Here is a 19,940-nt window from a genome sequence, read left to right as displayed (position 1 = left end):
CCCGTCCGGCCCCGGCGCCTTACCTGACTGCATTTGTCCAATCCCCCTGACTAGCTCCTCCAACTCTATCGGCGCCCCCAGCCCCTCTACCAGCTCCTCTTGAACCCTTGGGAACCGTAGCCTGTTCATGAAGCTCTCCATCCCACCTCTCCCCATCGGAGGTTCTGACCGGTACAGTTCCTCGTAGAAGTCCCTAAAGAAGGTAAGCATCTTCATAATAACAACTGTGGCCGCCCCCTTTAACCGGCATACATATTTTACATTCCCCAATATGGCCGAGGCACATGTTTATAGGCATTTATTTACAATTTGGTTTTGGGCCTTAGCTTGCCATCAGACTGTCGCTTGCGACTTTGTCCTTCCATTTTGTTTGGAATAATTTTTATTCAACTTTTCAACAACAAATTTTATCACAACAGAGAAAAACAGTAACCCCTCCCCTCCAATACAAAAACAATAAATTAACAAGAAAAATAAATAAGCGTAAAATCATGCAAACAAACCCCCATAACGAACCCGTAGCCCTCCCCCCCCGGCTACCTTCCCCCGATTCCCGTCCATTTTCCCCTGATTCTTGGCCACCCGACTATTCTTAATGTTGCCTTTTTACATGCCTTTTCTATCTCCTGATTTATTTTCTTCCCCACATCCTGACTACTGCTAGATAGCCTGTACATAACTCCCATCAGGGTCTTTTTACCTTTGCGATTTCTCAACTCTACCAACAGAGACATGGTAAGAAAAAAAACAGGATGATGTCCTATAAGCAGAACATCGGGACTTAGGGAGCAAGTTGAAAAGACCTTAATGGTAGTGATATCAGGGTTACTACCAGTGCCACGTGCTAGTTAGAGCAGACATAGTAGGATATATCAGATCAATATAAGAAGAAGAAGAAATCGCTTATTGTCACAATTAGGCTTCAATGAAGTTACTGTGAAAAGCCCCTAATCACCACATTCCGGCACCTGTTCAGGGAGGCTGGTATGGGAATCAAACCATGCTTGCCACTGTGCTTGGTCTGCTTTCAAAGCCAGCGGTTTAGCCATGTGCTAAACCAGCTCCTGTGTGGCTGAAGAGATGGTATGAGAGGGTTTCAGATCTGGGGGGGAGATGGAAACAGTGAAAATTGGATGGGTTACACCTGGGCAGGACTGCGACTGATGCCCTAGCAGAGAATTTGCTAGAGTGGTTGGGGTGAGTTTGAATATAAATGGCAGGGGGATGGGAACCTATGCAAGGTGTCAGAGGAGGGGGAAATATGGACAAGGACAAAAGACAGAAAGATGAAAAGGAAAGATGACAGGCAGATAAATCAAGGGTTAGAAGCAACAGGGCCAGATGAAAAATAATGGAAATGGGACAAGGAATATTAAAAAGACAAGACTCGGGGCAGCACGGTGGTGCAGTGGTTACCACCGCTGCCTCATGGCACCAAGGTCCCAGGTTCGATCCCGTTCCTGGGTCACTGTCCGTGTGGAGTTTGCACATTCTCCCCGTGTTTGCGTGGGTTTTGCCCCCACAACCCAAAGATGTGCAGGTTGGTGGATTGGCCACACTAAATTACCCCTTAATTGGAAAAAATGAATTGGGTACTCTAAAATTAAAAAAAAAAGACAAGCCTCAAGGCTCTGTGCCTTAATGCACAAAGCATTCGCAATAAAGTGGATGAATTAATTGTGCAAATAGATGCAAACGTGTATGATATAGTTGGGCTTACAGAGACACATGGATGCAGGGTGACCAAGGATGGGAATTGAACCTCCAAGGGTATTCAGTCTTTAGGAAGCACAGATAAAAATCAAAAAGCAGTGGGGTTGCACTGCTGGTTAAAGAGGAAATTGGGTGGCATGGTGACGCAGTGGCTATCACTGCTGCCTCACGGTGCCGAAGACCCGGCTACGAACCAGGCCCCGGGTGACTGCCCATCTGGAGTTTGCACATTCTCCCCATGCCTGTGTGGGTCTCACCCCCACAGCCCAAAGATGTGCAGTGTAGTTGTATTAGCCACACTAAATTGCCCCTTAATTGGAAAAATGTTAAAATAAATAAAGAGGAAATTAATGCAATAGTGAGGAAGATGGTTGTGATGGATGGAGGTCAATCATCTCAGCTCTAATAATCACTGTAGGCAGTGCCCTGGGCCTAACAGTCTTCAGCTGCTTCATTAATTCCTTCCTTCCATCATAACATCAGAAATGGGAATGTTTGCAGATGATTGCACAATGTTCAGCACCATTCGCAAACTGCTTCAGTGTCTGGGGAGACAATATCCAGGCTTGGGCTGACAAGTGGTAAGTAAGATTTGTGCCACACAAGTGCCAGACAATGACCATCTCCAACACAAGAAGATCTAACCATCACCCCTTGACATTCAATGGCATTACCATTGCTGGATCCCCCACTATCAGGAGCCTGGGGGTTACCATTGATCAGAAACTGAACTGGACTTTCCAAATAAATATTGTTGCTACCAGAGCAGGTCAAAGGAACTCACCTCCTGACCCTCCTAAGCCTGTCCACTATCTACAAGGCACAATACAGGAGTCCAATAGAATATTCTTCACTTGTCTGGGTGAGTGCAGATCCAACAATACTAAAGAAGCTTGACACCATTCAGGACAAAGCAGCCTGCTTGACAGCTCTCCCTTCCACAAACATTCAATTGCTCCACTACCGATGATCAGTAGCAGCAGCAGCATTTACCATTTAAAAGATGCACTGCAGGAAATCACGTTCCTGAGGCAGCACCTTTGAAATCCATGACTGTTATCATCTAGTCGGACAAAAGCAACAGATAACTGGGAACACAACCACCTGTCGGTTCCCCTCCAAGTCACTCAGCATCCTGACTTGGAAATGTATTGCCATTCCTTCACTGTTGCTGGGTCAAAATGCTGGAATTGGGCTTCCCTAACAGCACAGTGGATGTACCTACACCTCAGGGACTGCAACAGTTCAAGGACGCAACTCACCATCCACCTTCTGAAGAGTAACTAGGGATAGGCAATAAATGCTGGTTTAGCCAGTGACACCCACGTTCCATAAATTACATTTTTAAAGTTGTGCTGGGCCCCTTGGGGATGAGCAACCATCATATTATAAAATACTTTGTCAAGGTGGAGAGCGACATAGTTGATTCAGAGACGAGGGCCCCGAATCTAAATGAAGGAAACTATGATGGTCTGAGGTACGAGTTGGCTATGATGGATTGGGGAACACTACTTAAAGGGATGACAGTGGATAGGCAATAGCAAACATTCAAAAGCACATGGGGGACCTGCAGAAATTGTTCATTCCTGTCTGGTGCAAAAATAAAACAGAAAAGTTGGCCAGACTATGGAAATTAGATATAATATTAGATCCAAGGAAGACCCATACAAATTGGCCAGAAGAAAAAGCCCTGAGGACTGGGGGCAATTTAGAATTCAGCTAAAGGAGGACAAAGGGATTAATTAAGAAGGGGAAAATACAACACGAGAGTAAACTTGCGGGAACATAAAAATTGACTGTAAAAGATTGTATGGGTACGTGAAGAGAAAAATATTGGTGAAGGCAAATATAGCTCCCTGACAGTCAGAAACAAAGGAATTTATAATTAGGGAACAATGCAATGGCTGACCAACTAAATACATACTTTGGTTCTGTCTTCACAAAAGAGGACACAAAATAATGTGCCAGGAATGTTGGGGAACACAGAGTTTAGTGAGAGGGGAACTGAAAAAAATCAGCGTTAGTAGGGAAATGGTGAAAGGGAAACTGTTGGGATTAAAGGCTGATAAATCCCCAGGGCCTGATAATCTACATCCCAAATTACTTAAGGAAGTGGCCCAAGAAATAGTGGATGCACCTTCCAGGATTCTATAGACTCTGGAACAGATCCTACTGATTGGAGGGTAGTTAATGCAACCCTACTATTTAAAAAGGGAGATAATGAGAAAACAGGGAGTGATAGGGTGCGATTTACTGGCCACATGCCCAGATTCCCAAGGCCGGTAGATGCTGGGAGAGGTTTCTTCTGGCATTTGCTCGTCATGCCTCACGAGATCTAATGGGATCTCGCAAGACGTCACGATCTGGATTCTGCCATTGTGGGTTGGATCAGTATTTGGCAAATCTGCATATTAGAGTCTCACTCTAATATGCGCTCATCTAATGTGGTGAATGTATTCACCATAATGCATGCATGATACCATAACCTGTGACCTATGACCTGGAAGTGGTGAAATGAACTGCTTCCAGGTACTGTACTGTAACCCTGGTATGGCTCCGCCTCTGGCCCCGCCCACACCGGGGCCATATATAGGCCGGCCTCTTGTGGGCGGCATTCATTTGTACTACTGACTCTGGCTAGGCAAGTTCATGACTAATAAAGCCTACTGTTCACTCGCTCTCTCTGCCTCACTGTGAATTGAAGTATATCCATTTATTAGTCATAGACAGCACTATGGAAGCCGCTCTAAAGCCAGACAGGCTCGAACTCGACGCCCGCACGTCCGAAGCCAAGGAAATAATCGAACGTTGGCTCTGATGCTTCGAGGCCTACCTCGACTCCTCCACAACGCCTCCCTCAGAGACTCTCAAACTGCGACTCCTCCACGCCCGGGTGAGCCATCGAATCTCAGTAATGATCGGGAAAGCGGCCACGTACAAGATGGCGGTCGCAACTCTCAAGGCACACTTTGTGAAGCCCATAAATTAGGTGTTCGCCAGACACCTCCTCACTTCTTGCCGTCAACGCGCCGGAGAATCGTGAGACGAGTATCTCGAAACACTGACCCTACTCACGAGGAACTGCAGCTATCGAGATGTGACGGCGGAGGAACACATGAACTCACAGATCCGGGACACCTACGTGGCGGGGGTCTGCTCGCACTACATCAGGCAGCGCCTGCTGGAAAACTGGACCTCCGACCTGCAGAAAACGGTAAAACTAGCAACCTCGCTAGAGGTGGCCTACCAGAACCTCAACGTGTTCCCCGTGGGCCTGGCGAACCCCTCGTGGACACCCTCATCGCAGCCCTCGTCGGACCCGACTACATCGCAGGCCTGTGCCGCGCGTCTGCCAGCCCAGCCCGGGGAACCGCAGTGCTACTTCTGCGGCCAGGGCCAACACCCCCGGCAGCGCTGCCCAGCCCGCACAGCGACGTGTAGCGATTGTGGGAAAAAGGGGCACTTCGCTGGAGTCTGTCTGGACCGGCCTAAGGCCCAGAAATCGAAAATGCACCAGGCCCGGCCCATGGACTCACAGCCCCAAAGACCCCGCAATGCGGCTGCGTTTCTGCCCGGAATGCTCCCGTCATATGCGTCATCAGCACGTGCGACTTGTGGGGGCCACCATCTTGGTTGCCGGCCCCAGCACCGACTGACACGTGCAACCGACTGATACGTGCGACTCATGGGGGCTGCCATCTTGTGACTCCACCGATCACACAGACTACCCGCAGCTGGGCGCAGTCACCCTCGACCAGTCGCAGCCAAAACAGCTGAAGAACTCCATGATGGTCGTCAGGGCAAACGGGCACGAGACCCCCTGTCTTTTCGACTCTGGGAGAACGGAGAGCTTTGTCCACCCCTACACGGTAAGGCGCTGCTCCCTCCACACCTACCCAGCCTCCTAAACAATCTCCCTCGCCTCCGGGTCCCATTTGGTTCAGATCCGGGGGTACTGTATCGCCAATCTCACGATGCAGGGCGCAGAGTACACTCGTTTTAAGCTCTACGTCCTGCCCCACCTCTGCGCCCCCCTACTGCTTGGATTGGACTTTCAATGTAACCACCGAAGCCTGACCCTACAGTTCGGCGGACCCTTGCCCCCCCCTCACAGTGTGCAGTCTCGCAACCCTCAAGGTCTCCCCTCCTTCACTCTTTGCGAATCTCACCCCTGACTGTAAGCCCGTCGCCACCAGGAGCAGGGGGTATAGTTCGCTGGACATGATGTTTATCAAGTCGGAGGTCCAGCGACTGTTGAGTGAAGGGATCGTCGAGGCCAGCAACCGGCCCTGGAGAGCGCAAGTGGTGGTCGTCCGGACCGGGGAAAAGAATCGGATGGATGTGGACTACAGCCAGACAATTAACTGATTCACGCAACTAGATGCGTACCCTCTCCCCCGCACAGCGGAGATGGTCAACCAGATCGCACAGTACCGTGTGTTCTCCACAGTCGATCTGAAGTCAGCCTACCACCAGCTCCCAATCCGCCCGGAAGAGCGCCAGTACACTGCTTTCGAGGTAGCCGGCCGGCTCTTCCACTTCCTCAGAGTCCCCTTCGGCGTCACGAACGGGTCTCGGTCTTTCAGAGAACGATGGACAGAATGGTGGACGGTTTGTGGGCTAAATACCTGTACTTGGACAATGTGACCATCTGTGGCCATGACCAGCAGGACCATGACCCCAACCTCCAGAGGTTCCTCCAGGCCGCCCAATCCCTCAATCTCACATACAACAAAGAAAAATATGTCTTCCGTATTACCCGACTAGCCATCCTCGGCTATTTCATAGAGAACAGAGTCCTATGGCCCAACCCCGTCCGTATGCGACCCCTCAGAAAACTCCCCCCTCCCCACAGCCTTAAGGCCCTAAATCAATTCCTGGGATTGTTCTCCTACTACGCCCAGTGGGTTCCCAACGATGCGGACAAAGCCCTCCCACTTATTCAAACAACCACTTTTCCCCTGACGGATGAGGCCCACGCGGCCTTCAGCTGCATCAAGGCCGATATCACCAAGGCCGCAATGCACGCGGTGGATGAGTCCATCCCTTTTCAGGTAGAGAGCGACACGTCAGACGTCGCACTGGCCGCTACACTCAACCAGGCGGGCAGGCCAGTAGTATTCTTCTCTAGGACCCTCCACACTTCCGAAATTCAACACCCCTCGGTCGAGAAGGAAGCACAAACCATAGTGGAAGCATGGCAGCACTGGAGGCACTACTTAGCTGGTAGGTGGTTCACCCACGTCACCGACCAACGATCGGTTGCCTTCACGTTTGACAATGCACAACGGGGCAAAATTAAAAATGATAAAATCTTGAGGTGGAGGATCGAACTCTCCACCTACAACTACAATATCAAGTACCGTCCTGGGAAGCTCAATGAGCCCCCAGATGCCCTGTCCCGCGGCACATGCGCCAGCGCGCAAGATGACTGACTTCGGGCTATCCGGGGGTCACCCGGCTTACCCACCTCATTAAGGCCCGCAATCTGCCCTTCTCCACCGAGGAGGTCAAGGCCATGACCAGGGATTGCCAAGTCGGCGTGCAGTGCAAACAGCACTTCTACCAGCCAGACAAGGCCCACCTGGTAAAGGCCTCCCGGCCCTTTGAGCGCCCAAGCATTGACTTCAAAGGGCCCCTCCCTTCCATCAATCGGAATACACCTGCGGCAACTGTGCCCGCCGCACTGCCAGAACTGCGGAGGTCGAAGAGAACGATCCGGCCTCCAGATAGACTGAATATGTAATGACTGCACGTCACCCCCACTGGACTTGATTTTTTTAACAGGGAGGGAATGTGATGAATGTATTCACCATAATGCATGCATGATACCATAACCTGTGGCCTATGACCTGGAAGTAGTGATATGAACTGCTTCCAGGTACCGTACTGTAACTCCGGTATGGCTCTGCCTCTGGCTCCGTCCACACTGGGGCCATATATAGGCCGGCCTCTTGTTGGCGGCATTCACCTACTGACTCTGGCTAGGCATGTTCATGACTAATAAAGCATACTGTTCACTCGCTCTCTCTGCCTCACTGTGAATTGAAGGTATATCACCTAATCTACCTGAGGCTTTGGAATCTAACCCCTTCGCTTTGGAGACTTTAGGTGAGCGCTGTTCAGTACTGGTCCCCACAAATGGGATGGCACTTAGAAGAGTCTGCCAGGCGATTGCAGGCCCCTGGGTGCTTGATTTCGTGACAGGGTGGTATCCTGGCACTGCTGGTGCAACCTGGGCACCTTGACACTGGCATGCTGACAGTACAATCTGGGTGCCAGTCTGGCACTGCCAGGGTGCCCATGTGGCACATCCCAGTTGGCTGCGGTGTCAGGTTGGCAATGCTAAGATGCCAGGCAAGATTTTTTTCCCATGCTGGGGATCAGGCCCAGGGTGCCCTGCCCTTGTGGGGTGTCCCACCCCGCTCCCCCCCCCCCGCCCCACCCTGCCCCAACCCGTCTCCCCCCCTGAACTTAAACAACAGATAAGCCTTCTGGACAGTTCACCAACTTCAGACCATATTTTTCTCCCCACCTTATTTTCAACAGCATAAAACCCGTCATATTTTTACCTCTCTTCAGCTTTGAAGAAGAGTTAAACAAGCTTCAAAAGTCAACTTTGTTTCTCTCTCCACAGACGCTGTGAGAGCTGCAGGGATTTTCCAGAATTTTCTGTTTTCACTATAATTCTAAACATTGATTTATTGAGTGGAGAAAATAAAAATTCATTATATCCCAATATGTGTTAGGGTTAAAAACAAACCTCCATTAAAGACAACACGCTGATAATGAAATGGTATTATTTCAATGTCTGCCTATCGATGGGTAAGTCATATTATGCCTTCTCAATAACTCTTCACAGATGAAAAGGATAGCAGAAGAAGTACATGGGCAATAGTTCTAAGAGTCACCATCCTTGCTACAGCAACATTGATTGTGATGGCAGTATTTATTTTGTATTTCAGACTGCATGTAAGTACCTTCATTTATTGCCATTTTATGAAGTATGTGTGGTGTCTGCTGAGTCACCAGCTTTCTTCTGGGACCAGGTGGGCATTGCCACTGTACAAAATGTTAACTTCTTCCAATTGTACCATTTAAAACTCATTTATTACATCCCTCTTCCAGATCTTTTTTGTGGTATTGCTTCTTTCGATAGATTTTGGATTGTATTCCATCCAAATTAAATTCTCCTAATCCCATAAATTAATGCTCTACTTGAAAGAGGTGTGCGCTCTGGTCCATGGTCCCTGTAGGGAATAACCCAAGAAATGAAACGTGTCCCTATGGACCCATTAGTTCAATCATTCATCATACTCAATTCTCAATGAACTGGATCAATAGGTAATCATAAAAAGAGATGACCAAATGTTGAATGCAATTGGTCAGCTTAGAATCATGTTGTTCATTATAACTTTATTTAGAATTTTGACGTTTGCCCTTCATTGAGATTTTGTAGGTGATTATTATTTCATCAGGAGGTCAAAGGAACTAAAGGAACCAGCCAATGAAGAAAATTGTACCCAGTGGAATGACATTGACACATGATTGATCTTTTTTCATTTTGTTCTTTGTGAGGTCTTGTGGTAGAATGGCCCCTTGAAGGGGGGAAGCTCCACTGACCATGTCACCGCTCAGGGCCAATTGCCAGCCAATGGGGAACAGGAGCCCAAGCAGTATGGGCCAGGGAGCTGAAGTGTAAAGTCTTGCAAAGTGTTCTGTGTCTGTTATCGTACTGCATTTGCCTTTCATCAATAAGCCCCTTTGTTTATTACTGGATGCCTCCAGTATATATCTCAAGCCACCAAATTGCCGACGCGTTCGATCGCATCTGACAGTCGTGGTTAACGCGTGACCCAGCTGGCTTGTGGGATCCATAACTTCAATTTACAGAAGAAACCTCTGGTGGAGACCACAATTACGTTGGAGAAAGTGATCGAGATAGCTCAGATAACAGAGTACACTGGAAAAAGCACCACTGAGATTCAAATCTCACCTGAAGGGGGTGTTAACCAAGTATGGGGTGGTATAGCCATGAGATTTGTGGCAGGATCAACAGGCACAGCGCAGTGTCAGACACAGTCCACGGGCAGGGCTGGAAAGCAAGGAGCAGGAAGAAATCAGGGCGGCAATCTGAATCAGAGGTGGGCTGCTATCGTTGAGGGGGAGAGGGACCATCCCCAGGAGACATGCCACGTTCCGGAGTTTGTGTGCTTCCATTGCAACTGAAAGGGGCACATTCAAGCATGTTGCCACTCGAGGCATTGCACGCGAAAAAAAAGACAGCAGCAGCAGTCCACAGCACCACTGATCATAGTGGAGGAGATATGGAGAAGAGAATTTGTTGCATCAGTTGAATGCAGCCCAATTGAGTAAAGCAGCTCCAATTGAAATAGTCTTCAGGGCAAATGGTAGATTCTTTAAAATGGAAGTCGACACCAGGGCTTTGGTGACTGTAGTGGGTGAGCGGGCCTTCCAATATCTATGTGCAGGAACACAGTCTTTATGATTAAAGCGTTCTGCAGCCAAACCACAGATTTTGAAGATCTTGAGAACAGTAACCTACAGAGGGCAGGGGGCCAATTTATCTTTGGCAAGGACATAGACCTAGCCTGTAGGGAAGCGACTGGTTGCAGAAGATTAGGCTCAACTGGCTGTAAATCTTCAAAATAGCTGACGGCATTCTCCAAGATGTCTTGTGGAAGTCGGAAGATGTCTTCCATGAAAAATTGGGCTGAATTAAGGGTGTAAAAGCTAAGATACATGTCAATCTGGATTCAACACCCAAGTTCTTTTGGACCAAGCATGTGCTATACGCATTGCACCAGACGGTTGAAGCAGAGTTAAAAGAGATGGGAAGAGCTGGGTATAATCAAGCCCGTTCATTTTTCAGAGTCGGCTGGGCCAATAGCCCCTGTCCATAAACCTGATTGTTCAATGAGGATTTGGGAGAAATATGACCAAAAACCAGGCCGCCCAGGTTGATTGGTATCCAATTCTCCGAATTGACAACCTCTATGCCAAGCTGGCATGAGGCCTCAGTTATTTGTTTCTTCCACATTGTGAATTTTCTTAGTTGAATTCGTTTTGTTTCTTCCTTCAAGTCTATTGTGTTTTATTTGAATGTTCTTCTTTGGAGAAACTGGTTGACTCCAGCAAGTTCTTGTCTGGTAGCCAGTTTTACAACAATTTTTACATTAACTATCCTTGCCCCAGCAATCAGCCTGGGAATGACCCGTTTATTTGCAGTTATGACATGCCTATTGCTAGGTAGACTTTCTCTGGGTGGCAGCCAGTTTATGGATCCTAGTGCCTGCTTCAAGTTGAGAAGCCTCTTTTGCAGCAAATTGCATTGAAATGATTATATATAATGCTGTCTTTAGACTTATATTGTTAATCATTTCCTCTGAATGGCCTAATTTGTCAATCCACAAACCCAGCGGTCTCAAGTGACTAAACTCTTAAATTGGCCATGCAAAAACACAACAAACAACACACGTATATAACAGCTGCCAGCATTTTATTGATAGAATAAAATTGAGTAACTACTATGTGGAGGTTTACAAAGTTTGGTGGAGGTTTACAAAGTTTGATGGAGGGACTGATTATTTACTTTTGTGCGAAACATGTCTCCAGTCAAATGTTGATATTAGATATAGGTATTGAAGGAGAGGCTCCTAGCTTGAGGCGGGATGACAACCCATGATCCCCAGAGAATCACACCATCTTCACCCATTAACTCGTCTTGATGAGTGAAGGAGGGCCTCAGCCTTCTTGTACACCAGTCAGACTGTATCATTCGTTTAATCTTTGAAAGAATAGGGTCTCTTTTGTGTCCAGCTGCGGAGGTGCCACAGGGACACTGGCAGGGTGTCTAGGAAGTTTACAAAGAACAAAGAAAAGTACAGCACAGGAACAGGCCCTTCGGCCCTCCAAGCCTGCGCTGACCATGCTGCCCGTCGAAACTAAAATCTTCTACACTTCCGGGGTCCGTATCCCTCTATTCCCATCCTATTCATGTATTTGTCAAGATGCTCCTTAAACGTCACTATCGTCCCTGCTTCACCACCTCCTCCGGCAGCGAGTTCCAGGCACCCACTACCCTCTGTGTAAAAAAAACTTGCCTCATACATCTCCTCTAAACCTTGCCCCTCGCACCTTAAACCTATGCCCCCTAGTAATTGACCCGTCTACCCTGGGAAAAAGCCTCTGACTATCCACTCTGTCTCTGCCCCTCATAATTTTGTAGACCTCTATCAGGTCGCCCCTCAACCTCCTTCGTTCCAGTGAGAACAAACCGCATTTCTCCAACCTCTTCTCATAGCTAATGCCCTCCACACCAGGCAACATCCTGGTAAATCTCTTCTGCACCCTCTCCAAAGCCTCCACATCTTTCTGGTAGTATGGCGACCAGAATTGAACACTATACTCCAAGTGTAGTAGCCGAACTAAGGTTCTATACAGCTGCAACATGACTTGCCAATTTTTATACTCAATGCCCTGGCCAATGAAGGCAAGCATGCCGTATGTCTTCTTGACTACCTTCCTACCTGTGTTGCCCCTTTCAATGACCTGTGGACCTGTACGCCTAGATCTCTCTGACTGTCAATACTCTTAAGGCTTATACCATTCACTGTATATTCCCTACCTTCCAAAATGCATTACCTCACATTTGTCCAGATTAAACTCTATCTGCCATTTCTCCACCCATCTCCAAATGACTTAGAGTTGAAATAATCTCCTCTTGTACTGGTAGAATGCTCTTAGGTAGGGGCAGACAACTTACTACATCTGTGTCAGCATTTTGTATTCCAGGTGGGTGATGAAAATAATAGTTGTAAGCAACTAACAGCAGTGCCCAACGCTGCAATATTGTTGAGGCTCCATCTGGACCTGTAAAGACTTAATTACTTACAAATACTCACACTCACAGTATTGTCTTGCATCATTGACTTTGTCTATATGTGTTTGTAGAACCCACCTCTTCACTCACCTGATGAATGAGCTGTGCTTCGAAACCTAGTGATTAGAAACAAACCTGTTGGATTTTAACCTGGTGTTGTAAGACTTCATACTGTGCCCACCCCAATCCAATGCTGGCATCTCTACATCATCATTAACTACAGCATTAATATAAGGGGAGTTGTGACAGCATTTCAATATGGCTGAGAAATGGCGGGAACATTTGGCAAGGTGGATTCAATTGGGGAAAACTCAGAAAGCTGGAAATCGTAAGCAGAGAGATTCCACTATTATATGCTAGCCAATGAGATTTCAGAAGATATCATGGTCCCTGCACTCCTAAGTACTATTGGAAGCAAAATTTTTAATTTACTCTGGAATCTGGTTCAACCAGATGTCATCCTGAGGACCTACATCGAGGAAATAGTGCCTCTAAGAAGATGCATCATAGTCAAAGTAGAGTTAAGTGGGCAAACTGCGGAGCTGCCACCACATGTTGTCCGAGGACATTTTCCAGTTCTCTTTGGCAGCACCGGCTGGAAAAAATAAAATTGAACTAGAGTGCTGTGAACAGCTTAATTAATTCAAAGATGGATTTACAGACCATCTTAGAAAAATACAACAGTATATTTGAGGACACACTCATTAAAGGAATAGAAGTGTCTTTAAAGATCGAGCAAAACAGTCAGCCTAAGAGTCTCAAGGCTAGCGCAGTACCCTACGTCATACATCCAAAGGGAGAATCTGAACTAATGAGACTTGTGGATACAGGAGTCGTAAAACCCACCACTACTAATGACTGGGCAACCCCTATTGTTCCTGTAATGAAGCAGGATGGAACTACTCGCGTCTGCGGAAGTCTTAAAACAACCATCAATCTGGTTCTGTGTGTAGATCAGTACCCGCTACCATTGATTGATGATTTATTTGCTGGCTTAGCAACAGGACAGAGGAACAGTAAGATCGATTTAGCGCAGGCCTAGCTGCAAATGAATATTGCAACAGAATTTCAACACATGCTTACCATTATAACACAGAAAGGTCTTTTCCGCTATAAGAGATTACCTTTTGGAATAACAGCATCTACTTTATTTAAACAGTCCATGGGCCAGATTCTTAGTGGTTTACAGGGGGTACAGTGTTATCTTGATGATATACTAATAGCTGGTACAAATGGGAACTTAGTGTAACTTAGAAGCTGCATTGAAACTGCTTCAGATGCATGGCCTTCCTGTCAGGAAAGTTAAGTGTGATTTCTTTCAAACATCAGTCCAATATTTAGGTCATGTGATCAATAGCAAGAGTTTACTCAAGGCAGCTAAGAAGATGGAGACTATAACGGAGGCACCACGACCAACGAATGTAAGTTAAGATAATTTCTAGGGTTAATGAACTACTATAGGAAATCCATTCCAAATCTAGAAACTCCTGTAAAACAAGCATGGCAATGGACACAGAATATAAAAAAGCATAAGTCAGCTAAACAAGCACTGCAGAAGCCAGAAATATTGTTACATTTCAATCCAAACTTACCGTTACAACTTGCTTGTGGTGCGTTGCCATATGGAGTGGGCGATACTGTCACACATTCATAGAATTTATAGTGCAGAAGGAGGCCACTCATCCCATCGAGTCTGCACCGGCCCTCGGAAAGAGCACCCCACCTATCCCCTCCATCCCCATAACCCAGTAACCCCACCTAACCTTTTTGGACACTAAGGGCAATTTAGAATGACCAATCCACCTAACCTGCACACCTTTGGACTGTGAGAGGAAACTGGAGCACCCGGAGGAAACCCATGCAGACACGGGGAGAACATGCAGAGTCCGCACAGACAGTGACCCGAGCCGCGAATTGAACCCGGGACTATGGAGCTGTGAAGCAACTGTGCTAAGCACTATGCTACTGTGCTGCACACATAGTAAGGCTAATAGCTTTTGTGTCACATACTTTAACGAGCGCTGAATCAAAGTATGCCTAGTTGCAGATGGAGGCACCGAGTATTATTTTTGGTGTGCGAAAATTTCCCCAATACCTATATGGTCATCACTTGAAATGAAAATCGCTTATTGTCACAAGTCGGCTACAAATGAAGTTACTGTGAAAAGCCCCTAGTAGCCACATTCCGGCGCCTGTACGGGGAGGCTGGGACGGGAACTTCATGTTATTGATGGATCACAGACCCTTAATAGCTATTTATGGGCCACACACAAAGGTTTATTTCGTGAACAGACTTCAACGATGATCTTTATTAATATCTGTGCATTCCTACAAAATCAGTCAGAGAGAGAGAGCTATGCCAATGCTGCTGCATTGTCACGTTTGCTTCTGGTCAGGCACCACCCAATAATGAACCTATCTTCTATTGTGCAGAGATATAATACATCCCAGTGACTGCAGCTCAGGTTTAACAACAGACCAGAAGTAATCCTGTGATAGGGAAGATATTGGAAATGGTGTTAAAAGGAAGGACACAGGAATACATCCCGAATGGTGATGTATCACAACACCTTACATACGACAACACGGAACTCTCCAGCTGTACTACGACTGAGAGGAAAGTTACCGCAAGAGACGTCCAAGAAATTAGAACACACTCGGCAGTCGCAGATTCTGAGAAGGTCATTCGAGAAGTTTCTTGATTAAACAAGGAGAGCAAGCAGCTGTACCATTTGGGAGAAGTGGGTTCCTACAACTATAAGGCTCAAACTGGCCCTTAAAACAGTACAAACTGACAAGTTAGTGTGGAGATGATTCACAGATCAATTATCTCCACGTATCGATGTGCCAGTACCATGTATCACAGAACTACCTCAAGAGGAAACGCCATCCGTTCAACCAGATCATGTGACTTCTGATCAATCCGCTGAAGCAATGATTGCTGAAGAATTCCCTGCTGCGACCGGTTTCCTTCTGCAAGAGGCTGTAACCCCTTCCAGGGCAGAGACATCTACAGGAGAACCGGAGGGTACATCCAAGGTCAAGAACAACCAAAGCCCTGAAGCCCACATGCAACCAGTGCGGAATAGACGCCTACCAGATTGTTATTACACTAACAATCAATAGGAAAGACAATGTGTAATAATTTAATGCCTTCCCTTGTACATGTGTTTTAATGATTATGTAAAGATTCAATTTAATTGTGGTGTTGGACCTTAGAAGGGGGAGGGATGTTATATACGTGGATTGTTACTGTTGTGCTGTTGCACGGTCAATTTAAGAGATTAATCATGCGATAGTCTGTGACATCATTGGCTACTCCGCGGGTTTAGAGTCAGTCTAGACTAAGCCTTTGTACAGTTCACAATCCTCTAATAATTATTGCGTTCTATCCACGTCCTTCAGCATTTCCATTCTTTATCCTCCAAGTACAACAAACAACAGCAGCAGCATTGCAGGTGCCTGGCGTGATGAGGGGGCACATTACGCTTCTACCAGGCCTGAATATCAACGGTTGTTGTTGATATCTATTTGCATGCTGCTCAGCTTTGCTGTGCTGACAGGTCTATCGTTGAAGAGGCAGGGAATCCATTTGCAGCTAAGAACAAAGAAGGACCTTAACATTGTCACAGAAGACATCTCTACTGAAGCATGTTTGCAGACAGGAGAAATTATACATGGATTGGTCCCGGACAAGACAATCACCCGTGTCCCAACCTGGATTGGTCCCGGACAAGACAATCACCCGTGTCCCAACCATTGAACACACTCACACAAATACACCTAGCAATAACATAAAATTAGTGGTTTGGTGTAAAATGATGGACAGGGCTTTCCAGGAGTCAGAAAATTCCTGTCCACGTCTTCCCACTCAGGTGCATGTAAAAGATTCCATGGTGCCACAAAGTCATGAAATTCAGTCTGGAATCTAAGTTTAAGCAATATGGAAGACTGATGAGGTTCATTGTTGCCTTTGGCATAGCTTAATTCTGTCCCTCAAAATTTCCTATTGCAAACGGGGTCATGTACTGCACTTCTGCACTTTAAATTCTATGATTCATGCACATGGTGTATCATCCCAAGTCACCAACAAAAAAAATCAAGACTACAATATGCTTTCTTTAATGTATGCCCAGTTCCAAGCACATTGTCAGCTTCCCTCTGAACACCATCTGAAATATGGGCGAATGTAGAGTCCTGTATTCAAACCATATCCAGATTGAGTGCATTGTTCCTCTTTAGTCTTCTGCCCAATTACAGATCTGACCCACAGGGGCATGTTTTCCAATCCGGGTAAGGCTGGAGTCAGGTCCCAAATCCACCCCAGCCAGAACAGGAATTGAGCCCCATGCTGTTGGCATCAATCTGATCCACACCAGTCCGTCCAACCAACTGAGCCAACTTGAGGTTTTCGGCTCAGAGGCAAGGACGCTACCCACTGCACCACAAGACATCTTTCATGCAGTAGTACAACATTATATTGCTGAAAAAAAGACATGTCGAAGCTTTTCTTCGTGCACGCGTCAGAATACTTCACAAGAATACCAATATAAGGGGAAAACAACAACTTATAGTGTATGAGAAGAAAGTGCTGATTGACTGGCAAGGGAGCTCTGATTGGCAAAGAATGCACCAGTTGATGAATGCACCAGTTGATGATGACTAACAGTTAACTTCCAAACGTTTGAAATTTAAACCAGGCAGCTTTACCCTGATTAGTCAAGGTATAGCCATGAGGAATATGTTGGTGAATGGCAGTCACTTATATTTACCTGAAACGGGTGCAAAGTGTGTACATGTTCTTTCTGTCTGTAAAGAACAGGGCCCTGTGCATCCAATGTAGCTTCCAATACACACAAATGTGCCACACCGCAGGCACGACTGACCATCTTAAATTGGTGGTCAGCATAATTCTACTTAGATGCCTTAAAACTACATTACCAAGTTACCCACAATTTTCTATTTATGTAATCTCTCATTCACCATGTTTATCATTTCTCATCCCAGGGCATTGATGATGAATATGAACCAGCTGTGTCAAGTGGTAAAAGATCAACAGTGACAAACAGAACACACTAGAGCAACAAGTGCCAGGCAAAAGGGCCTTGCAGTCCAAAATAGTCCAATCAAAAAATAAGGTTACAATAAAATAAGTATACTTTACAGTGCCCTTGTTAAAGGCATAATTTATCCTTCTTCCACTGCAAACTCGTCTGCAGATGAAACCGATTGTTTATGGTCAAAGTGTGCACCTTTATTTGTGTCATTAAGTTTTTTAAAAAATCTTTTAAATCTACCCAGAAAGGAAAAATAATTCGGACTAGTATTCTTATTTCCCCATTTTACTGTTTTTGTATTCTTTTGGGTATCTCTACAATGATTGGACGTCAGAAAATGTATCACCAGGTATACAGGATGCTGGGAAATGCCTAGACCCCATGATATACATGTGCATTACACCAACAGTGAGCTGAATTGAATAGATGCATTTAACATGACAGGTACATTATTTGGCCTCTAACATCCGTCGGATTGCCACTCTCGACGAACTTCACTGGGATTCCAAAGCCCCTGACTCACCCAATATTCCTCACTCAGGTTGGGTGAGGCAGGAGCTGCGAAGCGCGCCCCCGGCTGCACCAAAATGGAGCAACTGGGGCGCAGAGAGGAAAAACACACCTTTTACAGCACTAGCTGCCATAAAGGAGGTGATTAAAGGGTCAATTAAAAGGTAAGTGGTTCAGACAACAGGGGATGCGTCAAACCAGAGGGAGGTTCAGTCCAGGAGTGCGGGTGGTCGTTGAAGGTGGAGGTCAGTGGGGGGGGGGGGGGGGCTGCGGGCTTTCGGTGTGCGAGGCTGGGTCTAGGTTTTGTTAAATAGTCACTCTGAAGTTAGAAGTGATTTTTGTTCCTCTAACTCTTTCAGAGAAACTATCAGGGCAAAACAGGTAGAACCATCCGAAGTACCAGCCTCGCCGTACAGGCGCCGGAATGTGGCGACTAGGGGCTTTTCACAGTAACTTAATTGAAGCCTACTCGTGACAATAAGCAATTTTCATTTCATTTCATTTCAAGTGACCCATTTCACTCACCTCTGTCTGATGGTTCCCAGCCCAGCACAATTATCCAGAGGAAGTTAGCACTTATGGGCAATTTCCAATTAAATCCTTACGTGGGAATGTCATTGAGGGATTCCCCAGCACATCATTGGGGTACCCCTAAATGCAACACTGGGGAACCAAGTGGTTATGGGCCAATGTCTTAATAGGGATTGCTCCTGAGTTTAAAGATGAGAACGAATCAACTCTATCTCCATACTGGAGGTGGTTTAGAATGAAGGACTTGCATTTATAGAGTTCCATTCATAACTTTGGGACATCCCAAAGTGCTTATAATAAAATAGCCATTTACAACAAGTAAGCTGAAATAGCAGTCCAATCAATACTCAATACAGTGCAGAAAGTAACAGCAGGCTTGCTGCTCAATGTTAGATATAAACTGTCATTACAATTAGGACATAATTTAGAGATGTTTGAGAATCCTCAATTCCTGACCTGTTTGCTTAACTGTAATGAATCGTGTTCTCATGGTCATTTTCTGGTATGTGATTTTTAAAAATACTTTTTGTTACGTTTATACTTGTACACCATTTGGATTGTTGTGTAATTACTAATATTCTGTAAACGTATTATTATAAACACAGTAATGTATAAAAATTAAAATGGATTTGAATTCACAACATTCTGATTTGCACTTAATTAATCACCACTTGTGGGGGTCAGGGAGTTCAAAACTAGGAATCACAAGGTTAAGATAGTCAATAATCAATAAATTCTTTACGAAGAGAGGGCGGCACATGGCACAGTGGTTAGCACTGGTGCCTCACAGCTCCAGGGACCTGGTTCAATCCCAGCCTTGGGTTACTGCCTACGCAAAGTTTGCACTTCTCCCAGTATCTGCAGGTGCTCCGGTTTCCTCCAATGCGAAATTGCCACTTGGTATCCAAGGTTAGATGGTGTAACAGGGATAGGTGGACCTGGATGGAGTGCTGTTTCGGCAGGTCGGTGCAGACTCAATGGGCTGAATGGCCTTCTTCAGCACAGTCGGGATTCTATAGAGTGGCGAGAATATGGAACTAACACATGTAATAGTTGAGGCAAACAGTATGGATAAAGTTAAGGGACATGAGTGAGGAAGAAAGAGAAGCATATGTTGATACGTTTTGCGGGTGCGATGAGAACATAGGCCAGTTAGACCAAATGGTCTGTTGCTCTGCTGTAAAAGAGGCCAAGAAAAGCTGTTCAGCTCATCTTATTCTTTCATG

The 19,940-nt window shown here is 46.1% G+C and overlaps 1 protein-coding gene across 1 annotated transcript in view; it reads left to right on the top strand.

Annotated features, from left to right (window-relative positions):
- Positions 1-19,940, top strand: part of LOC119969076 (tyrosine-protein phosphatase non-receptor type substrate 1-like) — a 164,100-nt gene that overhangs the window by 142,372 nt on the left and 1,788 nt on the right. The window contains exons 6-11 of the mRNA XM_038802278.1: positions 8,576-8,685; positions 9,607-9,729; positions 13,713-13,808; positions 13,894-14,037; positions 17,624-17,660; positions 18,215-18,347. Of these exons, the coding sequence (XP_038658206.1) occupies positions 8,576-8,685; positions 9,607-9,729; positions 13,713-13,808; positions 13,894-14,037; positions 17,624-17,660; positions 18,215-18,347 (643 nt within the window). The remainder of the gene's footprint in view (positions 1-8,575; positions 8,686-9,606; positions 9,730-13,712; positions 13,809-13,893; positions 14,038-17,623; positions 17,661-18,214; positions 18,348-19,940) is intronic.

This window comes from Scyliorhinus canicula, chromosome 7 (genome assembly GCF_902713615.1).
Source record: "Scyliorhinus canicula chromosome 7, sScyCan1.1, whole genome shotgun sequence".
NCBI lineage: Eukaryota > Metazoa > Chordata > Chondrichthyes > Carcharhiniformes > Scyliorhinidae > Scyliorhinus > Scyliorhinus canicula.
Note: the sequence above shows the minus strand (reverse complement) of the source record. Positions and strands in the feature narration are given on the sequence as shown.